Source organism: Perca fluviatilis, chromosome 3 (assembly GCF_010015445.1).
Source record: "Perca fluviatilis chromosome 3, GENO_Pfluv_1.0, whole genome shotgun sequence".
Lineage (NCBI taxonomy): Eukaryota > Metazoa > Chordata > Actinopteri > Perciformes > Percidae > Perca > Perca fluviatilis.
In genome coordinates this window covers 18,969,705-18,995,278 of record NC_053114.1, presented here as the reverse complement: position 1 = coordinate 18,995,278, position 25,574 = coordinate 18,969,705, and the positions used below count along the sequence as shown (strand labels likewise).

Genomic DNA, 25,574 nt, shown 5'->3' with positions numbered 1-25,574 from the left:
TTTATGTTTTATGTCTTTATTTATATAAATAAAGAGTTTATGGACAAAAGTTGTAAGAAATGATTTTATGTGGCTGTCAAAACAACTGCGACGCAGATCTCTGTGGCTGAGCTGGCAGAAGTGATATATGAGTTTTGACACAGCTGTGTCGTGAAGACAGGCAGTCTGTGATTACAACAATGAACAAAGACATGAGTCATACTCAATTACACATTGTCTCCTTAACAGAAAAGTAAAGAGTCATCACTCACACACACACACACACACACACAGAATTGTCAGTACCAGATATCAGAAAACATGAACTAAAACGAGTTTTAGAGATTTAGACTTTTTTCAAGAAGACTAAAATGGAAGCAGGAATAATAAAATACTGTTTGGTGTAATGTTAGATCAAAATAAGTAACAATCAGTCAGCTAATATGTGTTTTGTATATGTGTGTGCGACTGTTGACAACATATGAAGGTGCTGGTCTAGCTATTGAATCAGCAGCGATAAGAAAAGGCTGAATTACAGTTATCAAGTCAAAGGCACTTCATCTTATGTACACAGTTACACTGGAAGGCTTAAACAAACATAATCATTTACAAATTACATCGATCATATCACACCACACATATAAATAGGTCCGGTTTATATATAAAAATGTCTTCATACTGTCGTAAAAAAAACTAACTTTTAAAAGGATAGTGGCAGTTCAATACCTTTAACTTAAAGGTTTACAAAAAACAAAGATTTCATAAGGTTTTAGTCAACTGTAGAAAGTAGTTACTTTGTGCGAAATCTAACATGTTATTATGTAATAGACGATAAAAAGCTCCACAGATATACAAGGTGGAGAAAACATAACGTTACTGCTTCATGAATAAAGAAGTAACTAAATCACCACTGCCAATGCTGCAAGTGTGGGTCAAAATTGGATCAGTATGCAGTATTAGTGCATAGCCTCATTAGTTTACTACTTTGTCGGTGTAGCTTTCTGTGTTTGGCATATACTGTATGTTGTCATGAATTTCAAAAGGATTCCCATTGACCTATCAAATACATTTGTGATTGGCACTCCTGCATTTTTAGCACATATTATTCAATATTTCAAAAGCTCTGTTTCCATCTTTTGTTGCTTTAAAAATGCCTAAAGCAATAAAAATGAAATTGATGAAGCTGAAAAATGTTGTTACGTGGCATTGAACCGAACATTTGCATGTAAGATTAAGTTACTTAAAGAAACATTAACAGATTCTGTTGGCCACATGGGGCCTGTAGAAGATGTAAACACACTTGTATAAAGAAAATTAAAAAAACAAAACAGTTATCACCTCATAAAGTTGTAATGGTGTACATTTAGCAAACACTTTAGATATGCAGCAGATACAGAGCAACATTAGTATTCATTTGGAGTTGTGTTTGTGAGCACCTGATGAATATTAGTCCGATATTCACTCTCCTTTTAGCTCCGTTTAGCTGTTTTAGCTCTGTTGTTGTTTCTTGAAACAACTCCTGAGGGAAATATCTCACTTTTTATGGCTGCTAAACACTACATTAGCCACCAGCTAGTTGCTAACTGTGTCCGTCTGCCATTTGGTGCTGAAAAGGTAGAGTACAGTGGCTTTTTAAGAGCTTTTAATATTACTATATACTAAAAAACAGATGCCTGCTGTTGCTGTAAACAGGGTTGAGAGCGGTGAAAGTGAATCAAAACAGTAAATGCGCAGCGTGCAAACCTCAAACGATGAGTTCAAAAACACTACGCGGCTCTGTAGGGTTGAGCAAAACTGCAGAGTCACTACAATTGACACCTTTTGCCTTACTGATCCATTGTCAATATACCAAGACCAGGTCAAACCTAGCATGTGGCTCGATCATGTAACGGCCAATGTGGTAAATTGTGGCCAAAGTGTTATACAGATAGTCAGTGGTAGTGTCTATAATGTGAATCCTGGCTATTAAATGTTAATCTGCAAATGTCTGTAGTGCTGCAGTAATATTTGTTCTTAAAGTGACTGAAGTAGCAAATCATATGATATGGTAAAGCTACGTTTGAGTCAATAATTGAGAAGTCTGTGCCTATTCGCAACGGCCAATGTGGAACTCCAACACTCGACCGATCAATAATGCAACTTCATCACTCACTCAGTATGCCAGTGACAAACTATTGCGTTTATAAAGCTGGCCCAACTTTTGCTTAATGCAGCTTTAAGAGTCCTTTTCCAGGAGGTGCTTACATTATTTTGTCCACCCCTCTGTAGATACACATCATATCAACATTTGATAATGTTGGTTACTACTACGAGCTTTAGTTAACATTTAAAATCTCTTTGCAAAAGCCGTCTGAATTAGGTGCTTTAGTCCCTGAATGTGTTGCTGAATGTCACAGTGTGTGTATTGTCATTCAGCTGAAGCTACAGTATGTTCTTTACAATAATGCTGTTGTCATATACCTCCTTTACTACAACTGTGCTTATTTAAAGCAGATATCTCATCAAGTGGAAATGAATGCACTCTTTGTGCTGGAAGCGTAAAGCGTATAGGGATGAGGGGAGACGAACAGTGTCCCGCTGGGAGGGACAGTCCAGGACATTGACCCAGTCACCATTAGTTCAGTGTTAGTCCAGCTGATGACTTCAACAGTAATGACTTCATCATTCATCGAACATCATCGTAGCAGTCAGGAACCCTAGTGACAGTCGCCATAGAAAAAGTGTGTCTGTTGTCCATTTCTGTGCTGATTCAGCTTTCCTTCACGGTCAGTTGCATATTTTTGATGTTGCATATAGTCATTTCTATCATCTTTCATCAGCTGACATGCGGGTCCTGTTGAGCGCAAGTGCTCAGTCTGTGTGGCTTTCAGTCCATCAGACGATGAGGGAGTCCCGGCTGAGAAGAGTGCTCTGGTGAGGATAAAAAAAAGTTTAAGTGATCAACACAATAGCAGCTTACACCAAAATACTCACATACAGTACGTTTAAAGTAGAATGCGGGAGTAAAAGATAGTGAACATTAGACAAACAGGGTTATTATGGTGAACCTGGGACAAACTGCATTTCAACCTTTTTTCAAATTCTTTAAAGATTTGATCGAAGCTCCTGAGAGCTGGTTCTGTCGAATGAATTTATCTTGGACATGAATTCTTTGACGTTGAATACCTTTTTTGACCCAGGTTTATCAGGGAGGAGACAACCAGTTATGATTGTTATGGAGAGTAGTTGGATACAGAACGGAGTATTCTACCTAGTTTTCATTGTAGTAGCATCTGAACCTGACCTGTCAAAGGTACAACAACAACAACAGCCTTAGAGCTGGGACCCCGTGTGGGGAAGACAACATAATGATAGGAGTTTGAAATAGGGCTGGGCGATATGGAGAAAACCAAATATCACGATATTTTTGACCAAATACCTTGATATCGATACAGCAACGATATTGTAGTGTTGACTTTTGGTGCTTTCACAAAATATTTACACAATGAGATTTTTGATAAATAATCATCTGTAATGTGGATGTAATGACTAAGTGGGTAAAGGCAAATAATAGTACAGTTACAACAGTCTGGTAAGGTCAGAAAATGACATAAATTTACTGTAATGCAACCTTTAAAACAAGGAAAAGACAACACTTGTGTCATATTATGATATTACGATATCCAAAATCTAAGACGATATCTAGTCTCATATCACGATATCAATATAATATCGATATATTGCCCAGCTCTAGTTTGTAATATATAATCTTTTAAAGTTCTACCGCTGACGCTGGGACTTTTTGCCCAAAAGAACTATCGTACAGCAACTTCATGTCTCCGGACGAAACGCAGATTTAGTTCTTCAAAAAGGTTCTTGGGCCCCTGCGGAAACGCCCTAGTAAACTCCCTTCAAAGCAGCGAAATCCAACATTGAGTGTTAAACACTTTGCCGTTAGCCTAGTGTTAAACTTTTTATCAATTACACATCAATACAATAACTCATTTTCAATGAGAAAATATAACTAGAAAATATGCTACTCACTGCTGTTGATCTGCAGATTAGCATTACCGGCACACAATGCTACCAATAGTTGATAGGCTTAGATGTTACTCACCACTTTGCGGGTCTTGTCTCTGGGCTCCTCTCTGCGACCGGCCAGGGAATGGCCAGGAGGTTGAGAGCAGCAAGTGTTTGCTGGGAGCGGCCGCGGAGATGGCCTGTCCGTCCTGCTTCGCTCGGTGTCTGAGCAGGGAGGAAGTGAATCCGCCTCAGGCCTGTTACTGGGCGACCGGCTGCAGTGCCGACTCGATTCCCCGCTGCTCTTTTTCGAGCTGCCCTTAGAGGTTGTGTCTGAATCCCCCTCCCCCCGGGCCCCACTCTTCCCCTGGCTGACCCCTCGTAACTTGGCCTTGCGCTCCAGCAGGCTGGTCAGGAACGTGCCGTCGTAGTCCTTCTCTTGAGAAGAAGTCGATGGCGGACTGACCCTGGGAGGAGGTGGGGCAGGTCGCTCGCCGTCCCAAGTGCCCCGTCTCTTTTCGGGTGACTGAAGTGGGCTTATGTAATGTCCGTTATTCTTGTTTCTTCGGAGACGATCTTCGCGGTCGCTGTTGTCGCCAAGCTCATTTTCGTCATTGTGATAATGCTGAGGTGGACCATTGCGGTATGAAGGATACCGATTGAACTCCAGACGCTCCATCTCGTAGTCTCCCCTGTCCTCTTCCCTTTTCTCTTCCCCTCTGTCTCCTCTCTGCTTGTAAGAAGCAGCAAACTCCTCCAGCTCTTCTAGTGAGCCGGTTCGTCCGGCAGTGCGGTACGTCTTTCTCCGCAGATGTTCTGAACGAGGGTTCCACCTGCGGAACACAACACAAGGCCAAGAGAAGACAGACAGGGAGAGGGAGGGAGGGGACAAGGGAACAGGATGCAAGAGAAGGTCAGGAGGATTGTGAGTATTGTGTATATTTATATATGCAGATATACAGAATCGGTTTGCACTCACAAGTCGCTGACTTTACATGTGCTTAAGTAAATGAGTTACTGGCTTTCTCCAGTAAGCTGATTGCTTAAGGCGCTGGCACACCAACCCGATTATCGGCCGTCGGACAGTCTGGCGAGGTCGGTGACTCGAGTCTTTTCGGTGTGTTCCGTGCCAACGTCAGACGGAGGAGTCGTCAGCGTTCGTTTGGGCCGATTTGACATGTTGAATCGGCCAGCGGGCAGTCGGACTCAATGACCAATCTGAGTGGTGGAACCTGGAAATGACGAGCGGGACGAGCGGGACGAACGTCTCTCAAAATCTGACAAAAATCTTTTAAACTGACCTTTGTCGATCTGAAATGAAGACAGATTCAGGAACTGCTCGGCCTATTTCTTGCTTGAAAATTTTTTCAGAAACACGTTTCGGTGAACTATTTTCGTAAAATACGAGATCGTATTCCAAACGAGCCGCCATTATGGTCAGTTTTGAAATTCGGGAGAAGCCAGACCCATGTGACGTGTTTGTCCAATCAGCTGCCGGTTTAAATATTTTGGACGACAATACAGATTAGCGCCGCCTGCTGTTATGGAGACGTATTACGTCTCGCACACGCGCAGAATGTACAGGGAGGCAGTCAGCCCGACTGCCTTTTCTGCGAAAGGTCGGCCGTTGGGTTGGTGTTGGGAAGCGTCTTCTATAGCAGTTAAATTAGTAAGCCATGCTTCTAAAATAAAGTAAGAACCCAGGTCACTTTAGTGCATGTAAACGCAGACAGAGAGTACCTTTTGTGGTTGTCCTCATCGCTGTGATTCTGCTGCCGTTGATTTCGGCCGGGCCTGCGCAACTGGGACGAGGACGGAGGGTCATCGCTGTACCGCCGCGGAGGAAGGGGCTCATCCTGGCAGCGGCGAGGCTCTGAGTCGCGGTCATCGTGATATCGTTGGGGTGAAGGGGGATTGTCACGGTAACGCTGCGGCTCTGGGCTGCGGTTGTCACGGTAGCGTTGGGGCTCAGGCTGAGGGTCATGGTCAGGGATGGCGGGCAGAGCTTTCCTCTGGACATTTCGGTATGTTTGGCGGAAGCTGGTTTCTCCCTCGTGGAGGGAGCTCAGCTCGGACAGGCTACAGGCTGGACAGGTCAAAATGAAGGAATGGATAAATGAAGAATGACTGAATAAACTGAACATTTCTCTTTAAAGTGCTCATATTATGCTTTTTGGCTTTTTCCCCTTTCCTTTATTGTGTTATATATCTTTTTTGTGCATGTTATAGGTTTACAAAGTGAAAAAGCCCAAAGTCCACCCCAAAAGGACTTACCATCTCCAACAGAAAACACTGTTCACAAACTGCTCCAAACAGCTCTGTTGTAGTCCAGCCTTTACTTCCGTGACAAACGTGCGTCACTTTGTAACACACTTTATAATGCTCGCCTAGCTGCTAGCGTGGCACGCCCTCATACTCTGCTTCTGACTGGCTAGTAGTCCTTACCTAGCTGCGCATGTGCGACTCCCAACAAAGATGGTACAGAAGTGCGATGCCTCACTCTGTAGCTAAAACAGAGAGCTCAACACACAGGGTGAAAAGAGGAGCTGCAGCAATGTGCAGTACAACAAAAATATGGTGTTTTTTGAAAATTACACCATGTAAGCCTATTCTGGTATAACCTCTAAATACAATTATGAACCTGAAGATGAGCATAATATGAGCACTTTAAGGTAGCAGAGAATTTAAGAGAAACATTTATAACAAAGACTGCAGAAGAAGAAAGTCAGAGTTGATTGATGTCTGTAAGCGATTACATTAATTGTTGGAGAGAGAATCGTAAAAACACATTCTTTCAGGTGAGTAGGCATGCACAGCTGCTACTATGCACATCTGAACTACCGGGAATTCAATACGCAGAATGCTTGTGCAGAGAGGCAAGCCAAGACACGCTCAAAAGGATAAAAAGCCCAAATAGAAACTACCAACAGTATAGATAGTGCGGCATGCATTGTGTGTTGAGTGCATCAACATGCAATAGAAGATGTGGACAGCATTTTCGGAGAGTAAACCGACAGGATGAGTTTATGGAGCTTACACTGGTGGCTGATTGACCTGGCAGGGTTGAAGTGAGCCAGTTGTTTCTCTAGATACTGTAGCACCCTGAGAGAGTCCTGATCCTGAGATGAAGGGGCGCGGTAGGGAACCCCTACAGCATGCATTGGCACTGTAGATACACACTTGACCCATCAGCATGGAAAAGTTTTCTCTTTGTGTGCTTGTTCATTGTGGATCGAGGACCATTAGTAGTGCTTTTTCTCGTTTGCTATTTTCACTACCTTATTGTGTTACTATTGTTTCTTGCCAAAATTGCAGAATAAAATAGTTGGCATGCATTCACGTGAGAACACACATATCAATTTACAGCATTCCCAAAATAAAATAGCCGACAGAAACAATTACATTTCTCACGAACTTTTTTGAATGTTGTACTTAAATATCTGATACAAAGGCACAATTTCCAAATGAATCTTATCTTGTAGATTATTCAACACCCACCAAATGCAATATTAAAAAATTAAAAATATTTTTTTCCAAAAGCAGAATAAACTCTGGGGACGAATATATAAAAATAAAAACAACAACACTGATATCGTCAGTAATTCTAAAAACACAGATTGACTTGCTTGAAAAAGAGTAAGACCTCACCTGCTGTGAGTATGCTGCCATTTGAAGGGGGGAGGGAAGACATCTTGTCCACCAGAGATGGGGGTGCGATGGGAACCATCGTCGGAACACCAGTGACAAAGTATGGAGGGTAGGCAGGTGTCTGAGGGGTGGAGGTGCCCGTCTTTATACCCTTACCTGCCTCATAAACTACAAAAGCAACACACAATCCAATTCCGACTTTCCAGAAAAACACATTTTCAATAGTCAGTCAGTGTTCTGAGCAATAACTTTTGCTGCGTGTGTGTGTGTGTGTGTGTGTGTGTGTTCATACTCACGGTGTCTTGGGCAGCAGCATGTGTCGGGACAGCACCAGCAGCTGATGTAGCAGCAGCAGGAGTGAGGACAACACTGACACCAACAAACCCCGACCAACAGCAGGAATAAGACACTGCCCAGTGCCACCGCCGACACAAACACCCACTCTGAAAGTACACACAACACCGAATCCTGCATTTAGATAAGTACCAACACATAAATGATTAAGTTAGAGAGAAACCATTTGATTTGATCAGATCACTGTGTACTCTACTATACTAAAATGGCTGTTTGCTCATCAAACATTGGTGCAGCAGAACCAGAGATATCGTCTTTTTGTCTTGCTTGGCTTCTACATGACCCACGATGCAACTCTACCACTGACAGTTTGGTCAGAGATTTGTGTGTCATGCTAACAGCAGCTAATGTAGCCTCGAGCTGAACTGAAGAAACGGCTACAGAGGACGGGTAAGGTCACTTCTTTCTAACTCCACTCGTAGTCTTCAGCTGACTCAAAAACTTTAAAAATTTTACTGCTTTCCCTCTGTACAGTATGCCTCCATGTGTACACTGACTGTAACCCAATATTGTAAACTATTTTAACCTTATTTTGAGAATGTACCATGTTAACATTTAAAGTAAACTTAAAAATGCCAAAATGTATACTAAAATTGTTGTATTTTTGAGTAGTAAAGTAAGTAAAGTATTTTTGAGTACCCTGTTGATGAGCTCAATGGACCCAAAATACATTGTTGAACACAAATGAAGAACCAATTCATAGTTACAAAAATGGGCATAAAGGTAGTAGTAGTTGCAAATAATTCAATTCAATAAGTCAATAAAAAATTATATATACACTAGGGATTAGTTAATTGATTAAAAAGTGACTTAATTAAAATTTAGACCAATGAATGAATGAACTGTTGAAGGGCTGTGGCCTTGTAGAATATAGAGCAACTGGTAATTAGGAAGTAAAATTGTTTGATTGAATGTTTTGATTTTCCTTTTGTTGTGAGAACCTTAAATGTATTTAATGTGAACAGAAACATGTATTATTAATCAACCTTTATACAATCTCTCAAACTTCACTATTTAACATGGGAGCTACAGATGTCCTTACGTGTTACATTAAGTTTATACTATGAGAGAAATCCCCAAACCCCCGGCTGACAGTGTGACCAGTTTATTAATTACTGTAATAACCAGAGATGATAACCGAGACCAAGATTGCATCCAAATAAAAAGAAAGAAATATTTGAACATATGTTTTCATGCATGCATGTAAGCTGCTTGAAGCACCGATGAAATGGTATAATTTCTTCCTTAATGTGATGTATTGGATGTTGGGATGGGACATACCACAGTGAGGAATGATTCCTGTAGAACTATGAAACATCAGCTAAGAGAGAGAAGGCTGAATTGTTAAAAAAAATGTGTCTTCTATCATGTGGAGTTTTTAATTTCCAGAAAGTAAATGTTTTTCTTGGGACGTAACAAATCAGAACAAATTCAATCTTAACCAGAATGAGTCAGAACTAAAGAAATAAGATGGTTTTACACCGAGTATTTGTGCGGAAGTGAGTGATAGAGCAAGTACAACAGATAAACAACATGTATCTGTCTACAGGGACAAAGCAAAGCAAAGGCAAGGAGAGGGCAGATAAGGAAATCTTAACAATGTAAAACCAAGGACGTTGTCTCTCTAAAAACACACACAGGAAACCAGACCTTGCTACAGGAAGGAAATGGACAGTTTACGCTGCTCTGTACGACACACACACACACACACACACACACACACACACACACACACACACACACACACACACACACACACACACACACACACACACACACACACACACACACACACACACACACACACACACACACACACACACACACACACACACACACAGGTTTGTGGCACTATCTTTGTGGGGACCTGTCATTGACATAATGCATTCCCTAGCCCCTTACCTTAACCATCACAACTAAATGCCTAACCTTAACCCTTACCCTAACCCTAACCCTAACCATAACCATAACCTAATTATATCCCTAATCCTAAAACCAAGTCTTAACCCTCAAATAGCCCTTTAAAGTTGTGGGGTCCAGCATTTTGGCCCCACAAAGCTGTTTGTCAAGCTGTTTCTTCAAAACTGAAGCTAACACAGTACATTTTAGACATTTCAGAGCACAGTGGGAGTTGATGTGGATAACAACACATGCTAATAACACCAGAGATAAGCCTGCAGTAACCATACTAGCTGAGTGATTCATACCATGTCATTTTGGGAGCTACATCCACAGAATTCATCTATTCATTCATCACTTCCCCACAAACCCCGTGATAATTAACTGTGTATTACAGGAATTTGATGTGACATAAACAAACTCACTCCCTCTGGATCACTGTGTTTTACTGGGTAGTGTCCAAATGATGTGGGACGACATGCTAACCACAACCATAAATAACTGTAATGACCATAATAGCTGCTTTTTTCAGCACAGCTCATCGTAGTGGGAGTGAGATCTTATCTAAAGGGTGTGGTCTCTGAACTCAACTCTGTCAAAGCCTCATTATAGCTGAATCACACCGGTTGCATTATTTACTCATCCCATCTCAAGGAATTCTCCCTGCCACCTTCCAAATGGTTCCCACATCCATTGTTAGAGCGGTGAGTAGGGTTAGTATGAATGCAAGGAACCAGGTGAGGGGGAGGTTACATTATGCCCCTACCTGGCATAATCTTCATATCAAAGTCTGGCAGGAGATCTTCAGGCACACCTGAGAAACCTGCAGAGAGACAGAGCAGAGGTGACAACAAGGAGCGGAGAAGAGGAGAGGAGAGGGAATGGGGTTGGTATAAATGATTGATTCAAAGAAAGTTGTTGCAGCAGCAGCATGCATGATGAGAGAAGCAGGACAGAACAGACAGAGAGCGATACAGGGAAAGATAAACAGATAAAAAAAAAAGAGTTGGCAGATCAACAGCAGCATGCACCAAAGGACAATCTGGTCTTGTTCCTAAAAGTCTCCATATCAGAGCAACTGATAAGCAGGTTGATCATCTGATCTCTGATTTCAAAAGCTGTGAGGTCATCGGTCTGGTAAGAAGACAGACTGGAACGTGGATCATTCTCATGACATATAGGCAGAAGCTGTGAGTAATGTCACATGCAAAAATCACAGGTAGGAACATTCTTCACGTCCAGAGCCAGGAAAACAGACTGCAGAGAAACATTTTGTTTCTGAAACGGTTTATTTGTCTTTGTCTCTCTGTTATCTATCCGGTGAAGAGAGTAAGTGGCCCAGGGATGAGCCCTGGAGCTCCATAAGTCCATTACTTCCCTTGATAATAAGCTCTCTCCAATTTAACAAATCATCCTGCTGAATAATTCAGGAAAAGTTGCTGTAGACAACTGAAGTTGCACGCCACCTCCGTGCAGTTAAACGTGTTCTTTCCTCATGCTGAAACATGTTCCTGCGCTTTTCCGTCGATATTCTGAAATGATACATGTTGCTAGTCCTTTAACTAAAGCTACAGAAACGTTGGTGGAGGGAAAGATAGATTACTTCCACACATACATATGTTTCAGGGAAAGAAAGGAGAAATGTGAACACCGGATAAAACCCAAGTCCTTAAAAACCATCACCGCCTGTCAATTGTTGATCCTGGTATCTTGCTAGTGTTATGACTTTCTCTTAAAAAATGTTCTATTTAAAAACAGCTCTAAGGGACTCCACACAAGGTCAGCAGATGTCTGAATGAAACATTTCCATGATAGATGCAGTAAGGGGGGGCGAGTGTAACAAGTGTGTTTTGTTTGGGTGCATGTGTCCATGTGAGCACGTAAGTTGAAGCTTTGTGAAAAGTGCAAAAGCCAGTATAGGTGAGTGTGATGTGAGCTGAGCAGATGCTGGTGTTTTACTGTTGATAGTGTGATTATGGCAGAGAGGAGGAGTGTTGAGCGCCCGAAAGAAGGACTGGAGAAACATATGTTGGCCTGACTCCGGCTGACATACCTCACTTTGTATCTTTCTGGAAGGCTAAACGTGTTCTTTGCTGAATTTGAAAACAGAAAGAACCCTGTTAAGTTCATTGAGAAGCCGCTGAATCACCACATTAATTCAAAACAACTGGGTGCTGGAATTTGCATTGTGTGCATTTAAGGCTCCTCTAACTTTGTATTTGTTGCTGTTATGAAGCTCAGCGCAAATTCTTTCAGGAAGACTTCTAATTACTGCAATCACCACTATCTCTCCCTAAATCTTTTCAGCTGTTAAGAGGTGTTTACTCTTCAGTAAACCAATCAGAATTGGCCACAAATTCATGATCCAATCCCAGCGTGATATCCTGCTTGAAATGTCTCTCTCCTTGCTATCAGCTGGCTTCTCAGGCAAACGTGCAACTCTCCTCCTCCTCCCCTTCCACCTCTGGGCGTCATCATCCACTGCAACCGGAGTCCCTTTCTGGCGGACGGGTCCTTTCGTTCGGCCTCCTGGTTCCCTCTCCGCCATCACCAGTGTCTAGGCTCCATCGGGGGATATGTCTGTTTCTCTACCCCTTTAAATATTTTAATGATGGAGTCTAATCCCCAAAGACTTTGTACATTTCATGTACATTTCATATTATGCTTATCTACAATAAATATTTGCATATCTGCAACGAAGTCTCTCCTGATTGAAATGTGTTCTTTCTCCATTCTGCTCAAACAAGTAAGGCAGCTTACTTGCGGAGTTCCCACTCACATGTGAATTTGCCTGCAGGGCCGGTGATTCACCGGAGATTTACTTTCAAATATTTGGGGTTTGCTTGTTTTTCTCTATATGGTTATACAGGCGGGTGGTATTTGTACACTGCCACGCATACTCCTGCTATGGAAATTAATTGTAAAGAGAAGGTCAGCCTATATGTTGGTAGAGCTCTACAGAGAGGGCGTATACTCAAAAAATAAAAAACACACACACAGATTAAAACCATACCAATAGAGAACAGAGGGAAGCAGAATTCTTCCTTCTTTTTCATCAGCTAAACTGAACTCTCAGTCGACCAGTTGAGTGTTTCACATGGTGTCACCCCTCCATCTTTTGTATCATTGTGCTCTGCTGTCCCTCCTACACGTCATTAAATCTTCCCTCCCTTCTTTGCTGTGAAGTCATTTACACAAAAAAGACAAAAGCCCCCACAGCCTCATCCATTCACAGAGGCCCCAACTGTTGTTATGGAAACACAAGTGCCTCACATGCCATATTAGCTACACGCAGACCAGAAAATACAACTTTTTTCACTGTTGTAGATTTAGGGTCTCTTATGCCAGGTTACAGACTGCAAAGGGCAACTCATGCAGGAAAATCATGCCATCTTAATTTGCCTGTAGCATTAAATATATATATATATATACACACACACATATACTGCATAGTATCGTACCAGGGCCGTACCCACATTTAACCGGATTCAGTATTAACTCAAGTCTTTGCAAACTGTAAAAGCTTATTGCCCATTACGTCTGTGTGTATGTGCGTGTCTTTTGTGCATACGCATAAGTCTCTGAGTGCCAGCCAAACAAAAGTTCAGCCTCAGAGTGAATTAGAGCACCAAGAGCCACAGAGCTTCTCAGCAGTTGCTATGGTAACATTTTTAACTGATCACGGACAAGTACACTGTCACTGTAAAGACACAACACACTGCAGATACTTAAACAACATGGGACATGCAGATTCTAAGCGCACGCACACACACACACACACACACACACACACACACACACACACACACACAAACACACGTGGCATTTTAAAGACTCAAACAAGCGATAACTATTCTGCAGCAACTATGTTTCAAAACCTTCTTGTAGTAATATACAGTATGAGTTAATGCAGTTGCTTTGGTTACAGATTAGGCAAAACTGCCCAAGAAGTGCCACTGCTAGTTGTAAATCAGCTCATTAATGAGCTTGTATTGTGCTGCCTGTATAGGTCAACTTATACAGTAAAGGCCGCGTTATGTAACAGCAGCTCGTAGAAAAATTAAATTTATTTTTGTGTCTATGAGTAATTACAAACATATACAGGGTTGCTCAGAGATACTACAGCGTGTGGTCTGCCAGTCTAATCACATCTACGAAACAAGGTGATGGGACACCGCTAGAATCGATGACTCAATAAGCCATTGTTTCGAATGGTATACCGTGTACTTTTGCAAGTTTAAAGGTCCCATGGCATGGAAATTTCACTTTATGAGGTTTGGTGATAGGTGTAAACCGAGCCCTGAGTATCCTGCTCTGCCTTTGAGAAAATGAAAACTCAGATGAGCCGTTCTGGAATCTTGCTCCTTATGAGGTCATAAGGAGCAAGGTTACCTCCCCTTTCTCTGCTTTGCCCGCCCAGAGAATTTGGCCAACCCATGGGAGAGAGACATCATGGCTTTCAAACGAGAAAAGTGGCAGTTGATTAAGGCCACACCCCCACCCTCCACCTTGCCCCGCCCTCTCTCCTCCTCAATAGCTAGAGACACAAAAATGGCACATCCTAAGGAAAGCTCATTGTGGGACTGGCTCTAGTGGCTGTAATTCTGCACCAAGGCTGAATTTCGGGAAAGATACTTCAGATACAGTATTAGGGGACCACTAAGGCCTATATAAAAGCATCCAAAGAGCACCATGTCATGGGACCTTTAAAGTTCCACAATGATGAATCTGCCGGGGCTCACACCAAAACTGGGAACACATTGTCTAATTTGAAAGCCGGTTGAACTTCAATGGATGCCAATGAGACATACAGTAGAGGCGATATTCACAGAGAAGGTTGTGTAAGTGTGATCAAGCTTAGGTTTATCTTTTTAATTTCAAAACTAAAATCCTTTACAATAGGCATGTTAGGAAAGTAGCGGCAGCTTACCAAGAACCAGCAGCTCCACAGAGGCTTCGTTCTGTCCCTCTAAATCATCAGCTATAACCACTTTACAGATGTAAACTCCACTGTCTCCCCACTGGACCTCTCCTATGCGCAGGTCTGCCTCTGCATGAGAAAAAGGGAAGAGGTTAAAAATGACAGTCCTAAGTCATTTTAAAACATTTTAAATGTCTGAGCATCTTTGGCAAAATAAAATGTCTTTGAGGAAGTTTACCCATTTTCAGGTTGTAGCATCTTTTAAAAGTTGAAAACCTAACATGCATAGGTTAACTAAAAGGTTTGAAAGTATTTAGATTAAATAGGAAAACCCTGTTTAAACATGTAGGCTATGCATTTGTGAAGCACAATGCCTCACTGTCCTTTCTTAGGTCCTAAGTACGTCTTACGCATAATGTATGTTTAATGTTAAATTTATTTTTATAATATATAAAATATTCCTTAAAAAAACTAACTGTGCCCATTCATTTTCCTCTGTGACCCTAAAAATAATAATGCATCACTGTTTCAAGTTGCTGGGGGTGAAAATCAATGAAAATGTCATCATGATTTCAATTAATTAATTATTATGCTGCCAGCACAGCCGCCACTCTTCTGGGAAGATTTTCCTCCCAAAGGTGTTGGATGGGAGTGAGGATAGGGATCTGTGTAGACCAGTCAAGATCTTCCCCCAAAACTCAGAAAAACACACTAACCCACAACAATAAAAACGGACTATGGTTTCCCACAAACTTTTGGCCACATAAAAGTACTTTACAGGAGAGGCCAGAGTCGCCCCTATTCTTTGAGGAGGCTAAGGTCATTCAACATCTGTCAGAAGATGCTGAGGATGTTTTATGAGTCTGTGGTGGCTAGTGCTCTCCTGTATGCTGTTGCATGCTGGGGCAGCAGACTGAGAGTGGCTGACACCAACAGAAACTAATACAGAAGGCCAGTGATGTTGTTGGTGTGGAGCTGGACTCCTTAAAGTCAGTGTCAGAGAGGAGGACGCTGTCCAAAGTATACTCCATCCTGGACAACTCCTCCCACCCACTCCACAATACCGGTCAGTCTGAGGAGCACCTTCAGCGACAGACTCAGACCCCCACGATGCCCCACAGAGCGCCACAGGAGGTCGTTCCTGCCTGTGGCCATCAAACTATATAACTCCTCCCTGCTTAGAGTTAACTGGTCTCACAGCACGCATCCCCACGTCACATCGCAATATTCTTGGACAATTATGTACAATAATTCTTGCAATAGTTATCAGCTACATGAACACACATGTTATTTATTTATTCACAGCTGCTACTGTACAATAGAATTTGTAAAAGCCATTGAAACAATCTTTTTAACCTAATCGGACTTGTAACATAATGTCACTTACTTCTACTTAATGTTTGTATTCATGTCTGTAAATACTTAAAAAATTGTAAGTTTTTATTTATGTCTTATTGTAGTTACTTATTTACTGTATACACTTATTGACTTGCTTTTTTCTTACTCTTATTTTACCTTAAATGTGACTGAGCAACTGCAACTATATAATTTCCCTGAGGGATCAATAACGTATTCTGATTGTGATTCTGATAATGTTTTATGTACATGTATGATAGCTCAGGATAATGAGCATTTATATATATATATTTTTTTTAAATGTTTTTCTAATTATGGAAGCAAAGATTCCAACAAAGTGCTATTTCATAAGACGAATAGGCCATAAAAACAATTCCAATACAGTTTGGCCCAAGAATCCAACCCACAAGACAATACTGGGCCACTGACTCTATTGTAAGGGGGTCAGACATGTAAATACAGCAGGCAGGAAACAGGGTTGAATAATTCACTTCCTTTTCCTGTCAGCCAAGGAAGGGGGAGGAGAGACAGGCTGACCAGACCACACCAGTGTGACCGGTCTCTCCTTTAATACAGTAACACCTCCACTCGTTCAACATACAATGTTATAGTGTTTATTTCACACACTCCAACCACATGCAAGGCAGATGGACTGCCACCTTTTAAAAGGACCAGAAGTGCAGGTCAGTGTGTCGGTTTGTCTGTGTTAGCCATGTGATTAACAGAACAGCCCCTGTCCAGTGCATGCTGGGACAGACTCCAGCCTCGCTGTGACCCTGAATAGGATTACATGAGTCTGGATCACTGGGCGTCTCTAAAGGCAACATTGTTAAACTTTTTACTTTTCTGTCCATTTACAACATTGCTGCACTGACCTGTTTCAGGACAGGAGGTGGAGTGGGACAGAAAAAGAGAAACGACAAAGTGAAGGAAAAAAAAGCCCTACACTGAGAGAAATTAGAGTGTGGATGCTGGGATGTGGAGAGATCTAGAGAGTGAAAATAAAAGCGGGACATTGATGTACATCAGAGGGAAGGAGTGAGAGGTCAGGATGAATGAGAGGACAGCATGAAAACCATTTCTTTTGTCTGTGTTTCTGGCTGGTGAAGAGAAGGTCGATTCTTCAACTAGAGTTAGAGCTCCATAAATCTGAGGCCTGCAAACAGGGCTACCTCTCTGTCTTCACCAAGCGCGCGCACGCGCACACACACACGCACGCGCACACCCACACACACCCACACACACACACACACACACACACACACACACAACACACACACACACACACACACACACACACACACAACACACACACACACACACACACACACACACACACACACACACACACACACAGAGTGTCCCTTAGATGATCCTTAGATGACATAATGGAGCACTATTTTTTTAAACCACTGCCTTTAATAGCATGAGAGATTTGCTTTCAGTTACTTGAGCTAATAGTCAGATTATTTTTCATGTCATCAATGCTTAAAACATTCACAATCATGCATGACTGCAGGAAACATCCACTAATATTCAGAACATTGTTATTTCTGAGGCTGCATGAGAGGTGGGGCTCTAATTGATAAACTATTAATATTAACTCAATATCTTGATCAAAGAAATTGTAAGCATTTACCAACTGATTATTGCAATACTATAAAGGTGCTCTAAGCGATGTCACACGTTTTTTAGGCTACAACATTTTTTGTCATATACAGCAACATTTTCTCACTATCTGCTAGCTGCCTGTCCCCTGAACAGACTGTAAAAAAAACACAAACGGCAACAAAAACAAACTGGCCAACCTGCACCACGAAACTTAACAAACAGAGTTCCAGCCAATAACCGACAAGAAGGATTTGGGGGTGGGGGTTGGGGGGTTAGTGCGTTCCTGAAGCACGGAAGGGAGGGGGAGGGGACGGGATGAGGGAGGGGCGAGCTAGCCTCCGTTTTGTTTGACAATACTTCGAACGTCAACAAGAAAAGACGTCACCCAACATCGCTTAGAGCACCTTTAATATACTCATGGCCATGTGTAACATACGTTGGGATAGGGCTGCACAATTCATCGCAGTTGTATAAAAATCGCAATATGGACTGGTGCAATATCCAAATCGCAGGGGGGGCGCAATATTTGTTAATGGCAAAAGATGTGTCAAACCATTCTGAATGAAGTATTGTGGTGCTGCAGAGATGTCCCGGCCTACAAATCGTATTTTTATTTATTTGTTTGTCAAAATCAGTCAAAATAATCGCAATATTTTCATCATATCGTGCAGCCCTAGTGGGGGAGCGCCCTTCTCTGCTGACCCAGGAATCAGAGAGCTGCCAATACTTTCTGAAGCCAATAATGATATTGACATATGGCAGTTTGAAAAATGTGAATTGTGCATTTGAAAAATAAACTTGTTATTGCTAACTGGTAGGCAAAACATGTAATGGTGACACCGTTTTTAAAATGACTTCAAACATATTATCAGGTGATTTTTTCTGTGTTACATATCAGCCAACATACTGTATGTGTCAATAGTATATCTGAGATGGTACAATGTCAGAAAATCTTATGTATAAAACATTTGTACAAACTTCAGTTTTATAATCTACAGTACATTCTTGAATTAATTCTGAATGCGTATTTGGGGCATTTTCTACTTTTAACACGTTCCAGGCTTCACACCCGCGGTTGATTAGTGATTTCTGACTGGATGGATGGTGAGTTTTGCCTTCTTTTTTCTCTGAGGACCAACCTCCTCTTCTCTAACATCTAACACCTAGCTCTTGTCTTCTCATGCCAAACTGTGGAACTGGAAAACAACTGTTACTAGTGGGTATGCACTTATTATTTTTGTGTTATGTAACCTGATTGTTCTGAAAAAGTGGAAAAGGTTTCAGTAAAGCTGCCTCCGTCTCTCACCCTCCTCTACATGTGTGCAGAATCTCTCTGACTTCACGTTGGGCATTTAATCATCAGGAATCTGTGTGAAGGATGGGCCAATGCTCTGATATATGGCTTTTGATTAAACCTGCCAGGCTTGGCTATAGAAGAAATAAGAACATTAGTTTGGATCAATATGTTACAAAATAACCAGAAAGGCTGCTATTTCTTTAAAGTAAACTGGACACCCCAAAAAAATGCTTTTGAGTTGCTTCCATAGTGCTGCTCTACTGTATATTTATATTTGTTATGTCTTTAATAACTTGTTTCTTTGCTGTTTTTATCTATTGTGTATTTTACTACATTATTCTGCTACTGTGAAGCACATTGTGATACACTGAATGAAACACTGATCATATCTGTCTGGCTGTTTCAGCCATCACATGTCTACAGTATTTAGCTTCAATAATTCTCCACCACAACTTTTAAACTGCAAGCAGATGAACTGAAAATCCATCTAAAGCTGCAGAGTTAAAATTCATCCTATAGCCCAAATAATGTGACGGCCTGGCTACACAGCTGAAGAACAAAAACGAAAAAAAGACTTAAGATCGTTTTCAGCATGGGCATCAGAGAAACTAGGGCAGGGCGATATGGAGAAAATCAGATATCACGATATTCTTGACCAAATACCTCAATATCGATATTGCGGTGATATTCTAGGGTTGACAATTGGTGCTTTAACAAAATATCTTCACACTTAGATTTTAGATAAATAATCATGAGTAATGTGGACATAATGTCTAAGTGGGGAAAAAGGCAAATAACAGAACAGCTAGAACAGTCTGGTAAGTTCAGAAAAGAACATCACTTTTCAAAAAGTGATGTTCCTGGTTTTTTAAAACCAGGAAAAGACAAAACTTATGTCCTATCACGATATTACGATATCCAAAATCTAAGACGATTTCTATTCTCATATCACGATATCGATATAATATCGATATATTGCCCAGCCCTAAGAGAAACCGAACCAGAGGTGCAAGCAGCACTACATAAGACTTACTGTTGATGATGGAGATGTCTCTGCTCTTGTAGTACTCTGACAGTGTGATTGAGGAACCAGACATGGAGGCCACAGTTCGGACCGTCCGGCTGCTGTCAGAGCAGTCAAGGTAGCTCGCTGTCATCCCCGTCTCGTACCCTCCGCCGGCTCCTCTGGATCCACCCGTTAGCCCACCTCCTCCCTGGCCTCCGCTCATGCTGTCTGGGTAGCTGAACGAATCCCGCGTGCGGTCCTGACAGTACGACTTGTAGACCCATTGCACCACGGGGACCTGGGTGGACACGCTGTTGTACTGACACGGCAGAACCACCGACTGGAACAGCACAGCATACCTCTTCTCATCTCTCACAAACACATGAACCCCCGAGCAGCGGGGAAGGAGGACATCTGTGGGAGAGTAAGGAGATAATGAAGGATCAATCAAGTGTGAAGGAAGAAAGGGTTAAAACAAGTAAGTCTGGATAATCATTGCATTAATTATGTTCTATTTGCGTCAATAAATCGCTCTCCTTCGCAGAGTCATGAGCCAGATCTGAATATACAGACATCTTAGATGTCTATCGCAAAAAAGTCCATAAATCTGATTAGATATCCTAAAAAAAAAAAAAACTTTTCTTATAACTCCAGAACTTGCCTGTGAATTATCACATTTTTAAGTTTTTTTTTCAGTATCAAAGTACTCCAGTGATAGTTGTCTGCACATCCACGGCGTATTCAACATACTTGTAATGGTGTCAATTTGTGGGGCTTATACAAACACAACACAGATCTGGCAGCCACACCAGATTTGAATAATAACTGGGTATGTGTAATAAAGGGGATTTAAGGACTACCACAGCAGACAGCAACACACAATGATTCAGATGCTGAGTCGAGGTTTAAGGAGACACCTATTCCTGTTGGCTCACTGTAAAAATAACTGACAAATCACACACTACCGTCGTTGCATCACGGAAAGCTTGCCCTCTCTTTTCGAAAATGAGATTCAGTAGAGTAGAAGTATGTCAGGATAAACGCTACCTAGAAATACTTGTTACATGTTTTTATTTTACTTTTAGTGGGAATGAAATTGATCGTCATGCAGTTTGGCATGGTAAGTGTAAGAAAACAAGGCTGTGTGTTGTTGAGACTGTTTGAGTTGCTTCTGCTCGGTGAAATCTGACCGTGAGCTGAGTTGACTCTGGGTCACATGATGACCAGGAGCTCAAAGCTCGGCGGTTTAACAGCAACACCCGCTAGAGAGATGACCATGTGAGAAAAACACAGACCCACCCAAAAAACATCTGTGCATGCTGCTACTGCTGCTGCTGCGCGTGCGTGCGTGCGTTTGTGTGTGTGTGTGTGTCTCAGGCTAAGCAGTGGGAGGTGTGACTGAACTGGACCACTGAACAGGGATGAGGTGATGGATTAGAGGGGGGCCGGCCTGTTGAAAGAGTTATGTTTTCTTTCTGTTACTAAGAGTGAACCTAGCCAAACACCCACGCCTGGTTCCAAAGAACTGATACATTTCATCAAACATACTAACAAGCTACATTAAGCACAGGGATATGTTTACCAAGAGTATTCGTTCTTGGCTGTTTACAGACCTTGACAAGGATGTACCAGGGTTCATATGCATTTTAACCAATACTTTTCCATGACTTTTTCATGACTTTTCCATGTCTTTTTGGCAAATTTCCATGACTATGTATTCCTGAAAATGTCAGTCGATATTATACAATAAGAATAAAAATCAGTGTTAAAGTTTACCCTCAGAGGTTTAACAATAAAATGAATGACAATTTATGTGGTATTGGGATTCGTAATATCACGCCCCGAATAGAATGTTGAGGTTAAGACAACGTGAAATACATTTATTAATCACATATTATTATACGGTGTTAAAAAAAAATTCCATGACTTTTCCAAAACTTTCTGGGTCTTTTTATGTTTCCAAAACCTTTCCAGGCCTGGAATTTGCATTTTTCAAATTCCATAACTTTTCCAGTTTTTTTCAAAACGTATAAACCCTGATGTACATGCTGACAATTTTTCTTTTTTCTTTCTCTTTTAACATATCTTTATTAAATTTGCTGACAATTTTTCTAATAAAAAAAAACATCAAAGGCCTAAACGTAGTTACTAACTGGTGCTGAAACAATTTGTCAGTTGATCGATTAGTTGATCGACAGAATGTTAATCAACAACAACCTCTTTGAACAGCTAATTGAATGATCGTTAAAGTCATTTATCAAGCAAAAAATGCCAAACATTAACTGGTTCTACCTTATCAGATGTAAGGATAGGCTGCTTTTCTCGGTTTTCTTTAGTCGTTTATTTGACTTTTAGCAATTTGAAGGGCTTTTTTTCAATATTTTAGAGACTAAACAATTTATTGATTATTATTAGAAATTATATTGTACACCCTAATTCAATAATGCAAATAGTCATTAGCTGCAGCCAGGCAGCCCTATAACTAACAGAAGTACTGTTACAGTAGAACCCAAACTGTAAGATCAAAAACCAAACATTTTCTCTTTACATGTAACCTCCATGTGATCATACACAAAGCAATCCATGTCATAACTAAACATGATGAACGCACAGTTCAACTGATAAAACACAAGTCAAACCAGTGAATCAGATGGACCATGAATCTCCCCCTGAAGTTGTTGTTTGCTGATTCAGTAGGCTACTGTGAGGTCAGTTTACAATTTGTACATTTCAAAAATCAAACTAAACTGTAAAATGTGATGTTTTTAAGTTTGCTATTAAAGGCTTCTGTGAGTCATCTGAAGCCAATTTGGTTTTACAGTTTGGCTGGAGTGGTATATTTTCTTTTTTGGGGGGGCTGGGGGAGAGAAGCAATTCAGACCAAAACGAATCAAGCTGTCTTAAAACACAAATTCCTCAGGGAGAATATTTCTCTGACTTCTGAGAACTAGAACAAAAAAAAGCCAGGAGGTTGGTCTTCCTGGGATCACAGGCGGAGGGCGATCCAGGCTTTATTAGTTTTCAGAGGAAGCCACCTCCAGAGCAGAAAATGAAAGTAGCAGGAGGAGAAGGGCAAAGATAGTTACTGTTAAAATATTGGACAGAGGAGCCCTTTGAGTTTAGTGTTAAAGTATTGCTGTCTTGATTTGTCTGCTTTTTACGTGGGGAGAATCATTTCCTAAAACCTTTACAGATAAAAATCTGTACGCATGCTATTTCACTTTTTTTCATTACACTGGCTTTTGCTTTGAATTGAGATAGACATGTTATCTGCCTTTAATAACGCATTTTTGTTTAATCCTCTCATTGCTCCTTGCCGCTTTGATATTGGCAAATGAGCTGCTTCCTTCTGTTGGAAAAGTTTGGACCCACAATTGCTGCCTGCGGTCATATTTTATATTGTTTCTTTATTAGCTTTAGGCTATTTGATTATAGTAGTAATAAGCTGGGGCCAGTAAATGCTAGCCATTTTTGCATAAAAAATAATGCAAAAGAAATGGTGTTTTGGATAATGTTCAGCTTCGGCAGCTTTACCCTATGTCTTTACCTTTGCTAAAATATACAATGACTGAGGAAGCCTATATGAGTCCATAGCAACCAGTGTTGAATTTATTATTACCCAGTGTGCTTTGCTGAATGGTCTCAATGTTTTATTGTTTTATTGCATGTGAATACTAGTTTACTAGATGAGTAACTTAGTATTTGAAGTAATGCAGTAAATCTACTGAAATGGCCACCACACCATAACAGAGTGTGATGCGTAAGATGAGAATGCAGAGGTTTAGTCACGTATGTCATGGCTGTAAAAAAAAGCAATGGGCATCCAAAATGTATTACCGGTGAAGGGAGGGTCAGGTCTATTTTGAATATAAGGATCCCAAAACTCCTCCGGTGGCCCCTGAAGTAAATAACGAGCAGTCCCTGACTTTATTTAACTTGTTCTATTCGATGATTAAGCTATGGATCCAAATCATATATTCATATACATATACATATATATATTTTAGGTATGTAGTAAAACTAACTAAATAAAGTGGTAAACTGTAATTTCTGTCAGAAGTTAGCTAGACCTCCTAATCCACAACGCCTAAAGCCTCTGGTCGGATCATTCACACATGACTAGTCGACTGCAGCACTGCTGGCATACCAGACACCAAGCTGGCACCAAGTACTTTAATACTTTTCTGTGTAAAATATTGAAGCTTTGGCAGAATAGAAAAGACCTAAATGTGCTAAGGAAGAATAACTGACGCCCGGTTTATAAAACTTCATAAAGTTTGAATCCAAATGCTCAATTCGATTGTAAAAGGTTTAATCATTAAAATGTTAGCTTAGTTAAAGTGACGCTAGCATTAACGTTAACGTTACTTACAAACTTAAATCTGAATTAAACAACCCATGGTTACACCACATAGTTGACTCCATCTGTTCCCCTGTTCATCTTACCTGTCAGACAAACGATTAAAATCCACCATTTCGGCAGCAAAAGCATTTTCCAAGTCCTGCAGGTGAAGTTCATAAAGGTTTTCTGATGAACGTCTAACGTTACTTCTTTTCCCTTTAGTCTCATCCCTGGACGATGTTTCAGGCTCACACACGGACAGTTACTAACCTAACTAAAAGATAACGGGACCAGCGTCAAGCTTGTCAAAATAAAACTCAGCATTTCCGGCAACGGCTTCCAGAATAAAAGCTTTGTTGACGCGGGCATTTGTGTTGTGAAGTATGTATTCAAGTAACGAACTGTATTTTACTGAAGTGTAGGTTTTGATATAGCTCTACAAATATAATTTTACCTGATACACACAAGCCAAAATGTTACTGTTAGTGCAACAGAACATGCAAATAGTAAACAAAAACAATACAAATTTAAAATATTAATAATAGGCTAATAATAATAATAAATAAAATAGGCTACCTACGAAATTATTTTAATTTTGTTTAATAATATACTTTAATATTTAGTTTTTTTTAGAGTTACACTTTCATTGTACTCGCCAGGAGGTGCAGACTAACATGTGTGGCACATTAGCCTACTGGAAGCCACATAGAGGAAGACTCAGTGATGGTCTAGTTGGAATATCTCGGTGCTGCTGTACGAGAAGCTTGCAGCCTAAGGCTTGCCGATTAAATAAGAGGGGAAGTGTACGTTTTCTCAGTCTGAGTGGGTAAACAAATGCATTGCAAGTTACTTTTTAGTAGCCTATAGCCTACTGTATTCATCTGATGGCTGTGAATACTAGACTACTAAAGGCTATAGCGCGCTTTGGAGGAAGGTCTGGCAAAGCGAGACTTCTTAGGCTATAATGTGACGAATGTATATGGCTATGAAAGTAAAATGTCAAACCTTCGCCATCACAGAAAATAAAGCACAGGTGGTATCCTATCGTTCTTTATCATGTTTAAAAATGTTACAATTTTATCTTGAGGTCTGAAATGATCCCATATTAGACAATTTAGCTGCATTGTGTAACTTTACGCAGTAGGGAGGCGCAGAGACGCTC

General features: G+C 40.9%; 1 protein-coding gene across 3 annotated transcripts; it reads right to left on the bottom strand.

The window, feature by feature from the left end:
• LOC120555986 (immunoglobulin-like domain-containing receptor 2) lies at positions 1-24,693 on the bottom strand. Of its 3 annotated transcripts, XM_039795226.1 has the most exons (10): positions 24,517-24,693; positions 20,098-20,484; positions 14,810-14,929; positions 10,646-10,702; positions 7,923-8,069; positions 7,627-7,794; positions 7,016-7,144; positions 5,719-6,064; positions 4,076-4,811; positions 1-2,889 (listed from the first exon to the last, which is right to left on the bottom strand). In XM_039795226.1, exons 1-10 carry the CDS (start codon positions 24,638-24,640, stop codon positions 2,854-2,856), a joined length of 2,250 nt encoding a protein of 749 aa, XP_039651160.1. In that variant the 5' UTR covers positions 24,641-24,693; the 3' UTR covers positions 1-2,853. The 3 variants fall into 3 exon arrangements, with proteins under 3 accessions (XP_039651160.1, XP_039651162.1, XP_039651161.1); XM_039795228.1 differs by lacking the exon at positions 7,016-7,144; XM_039795227.1 differs by lacking the exon at positions 10,646-10,702.
• Positions 24,694-25,574: the final 881 nt, after the last annotated feature.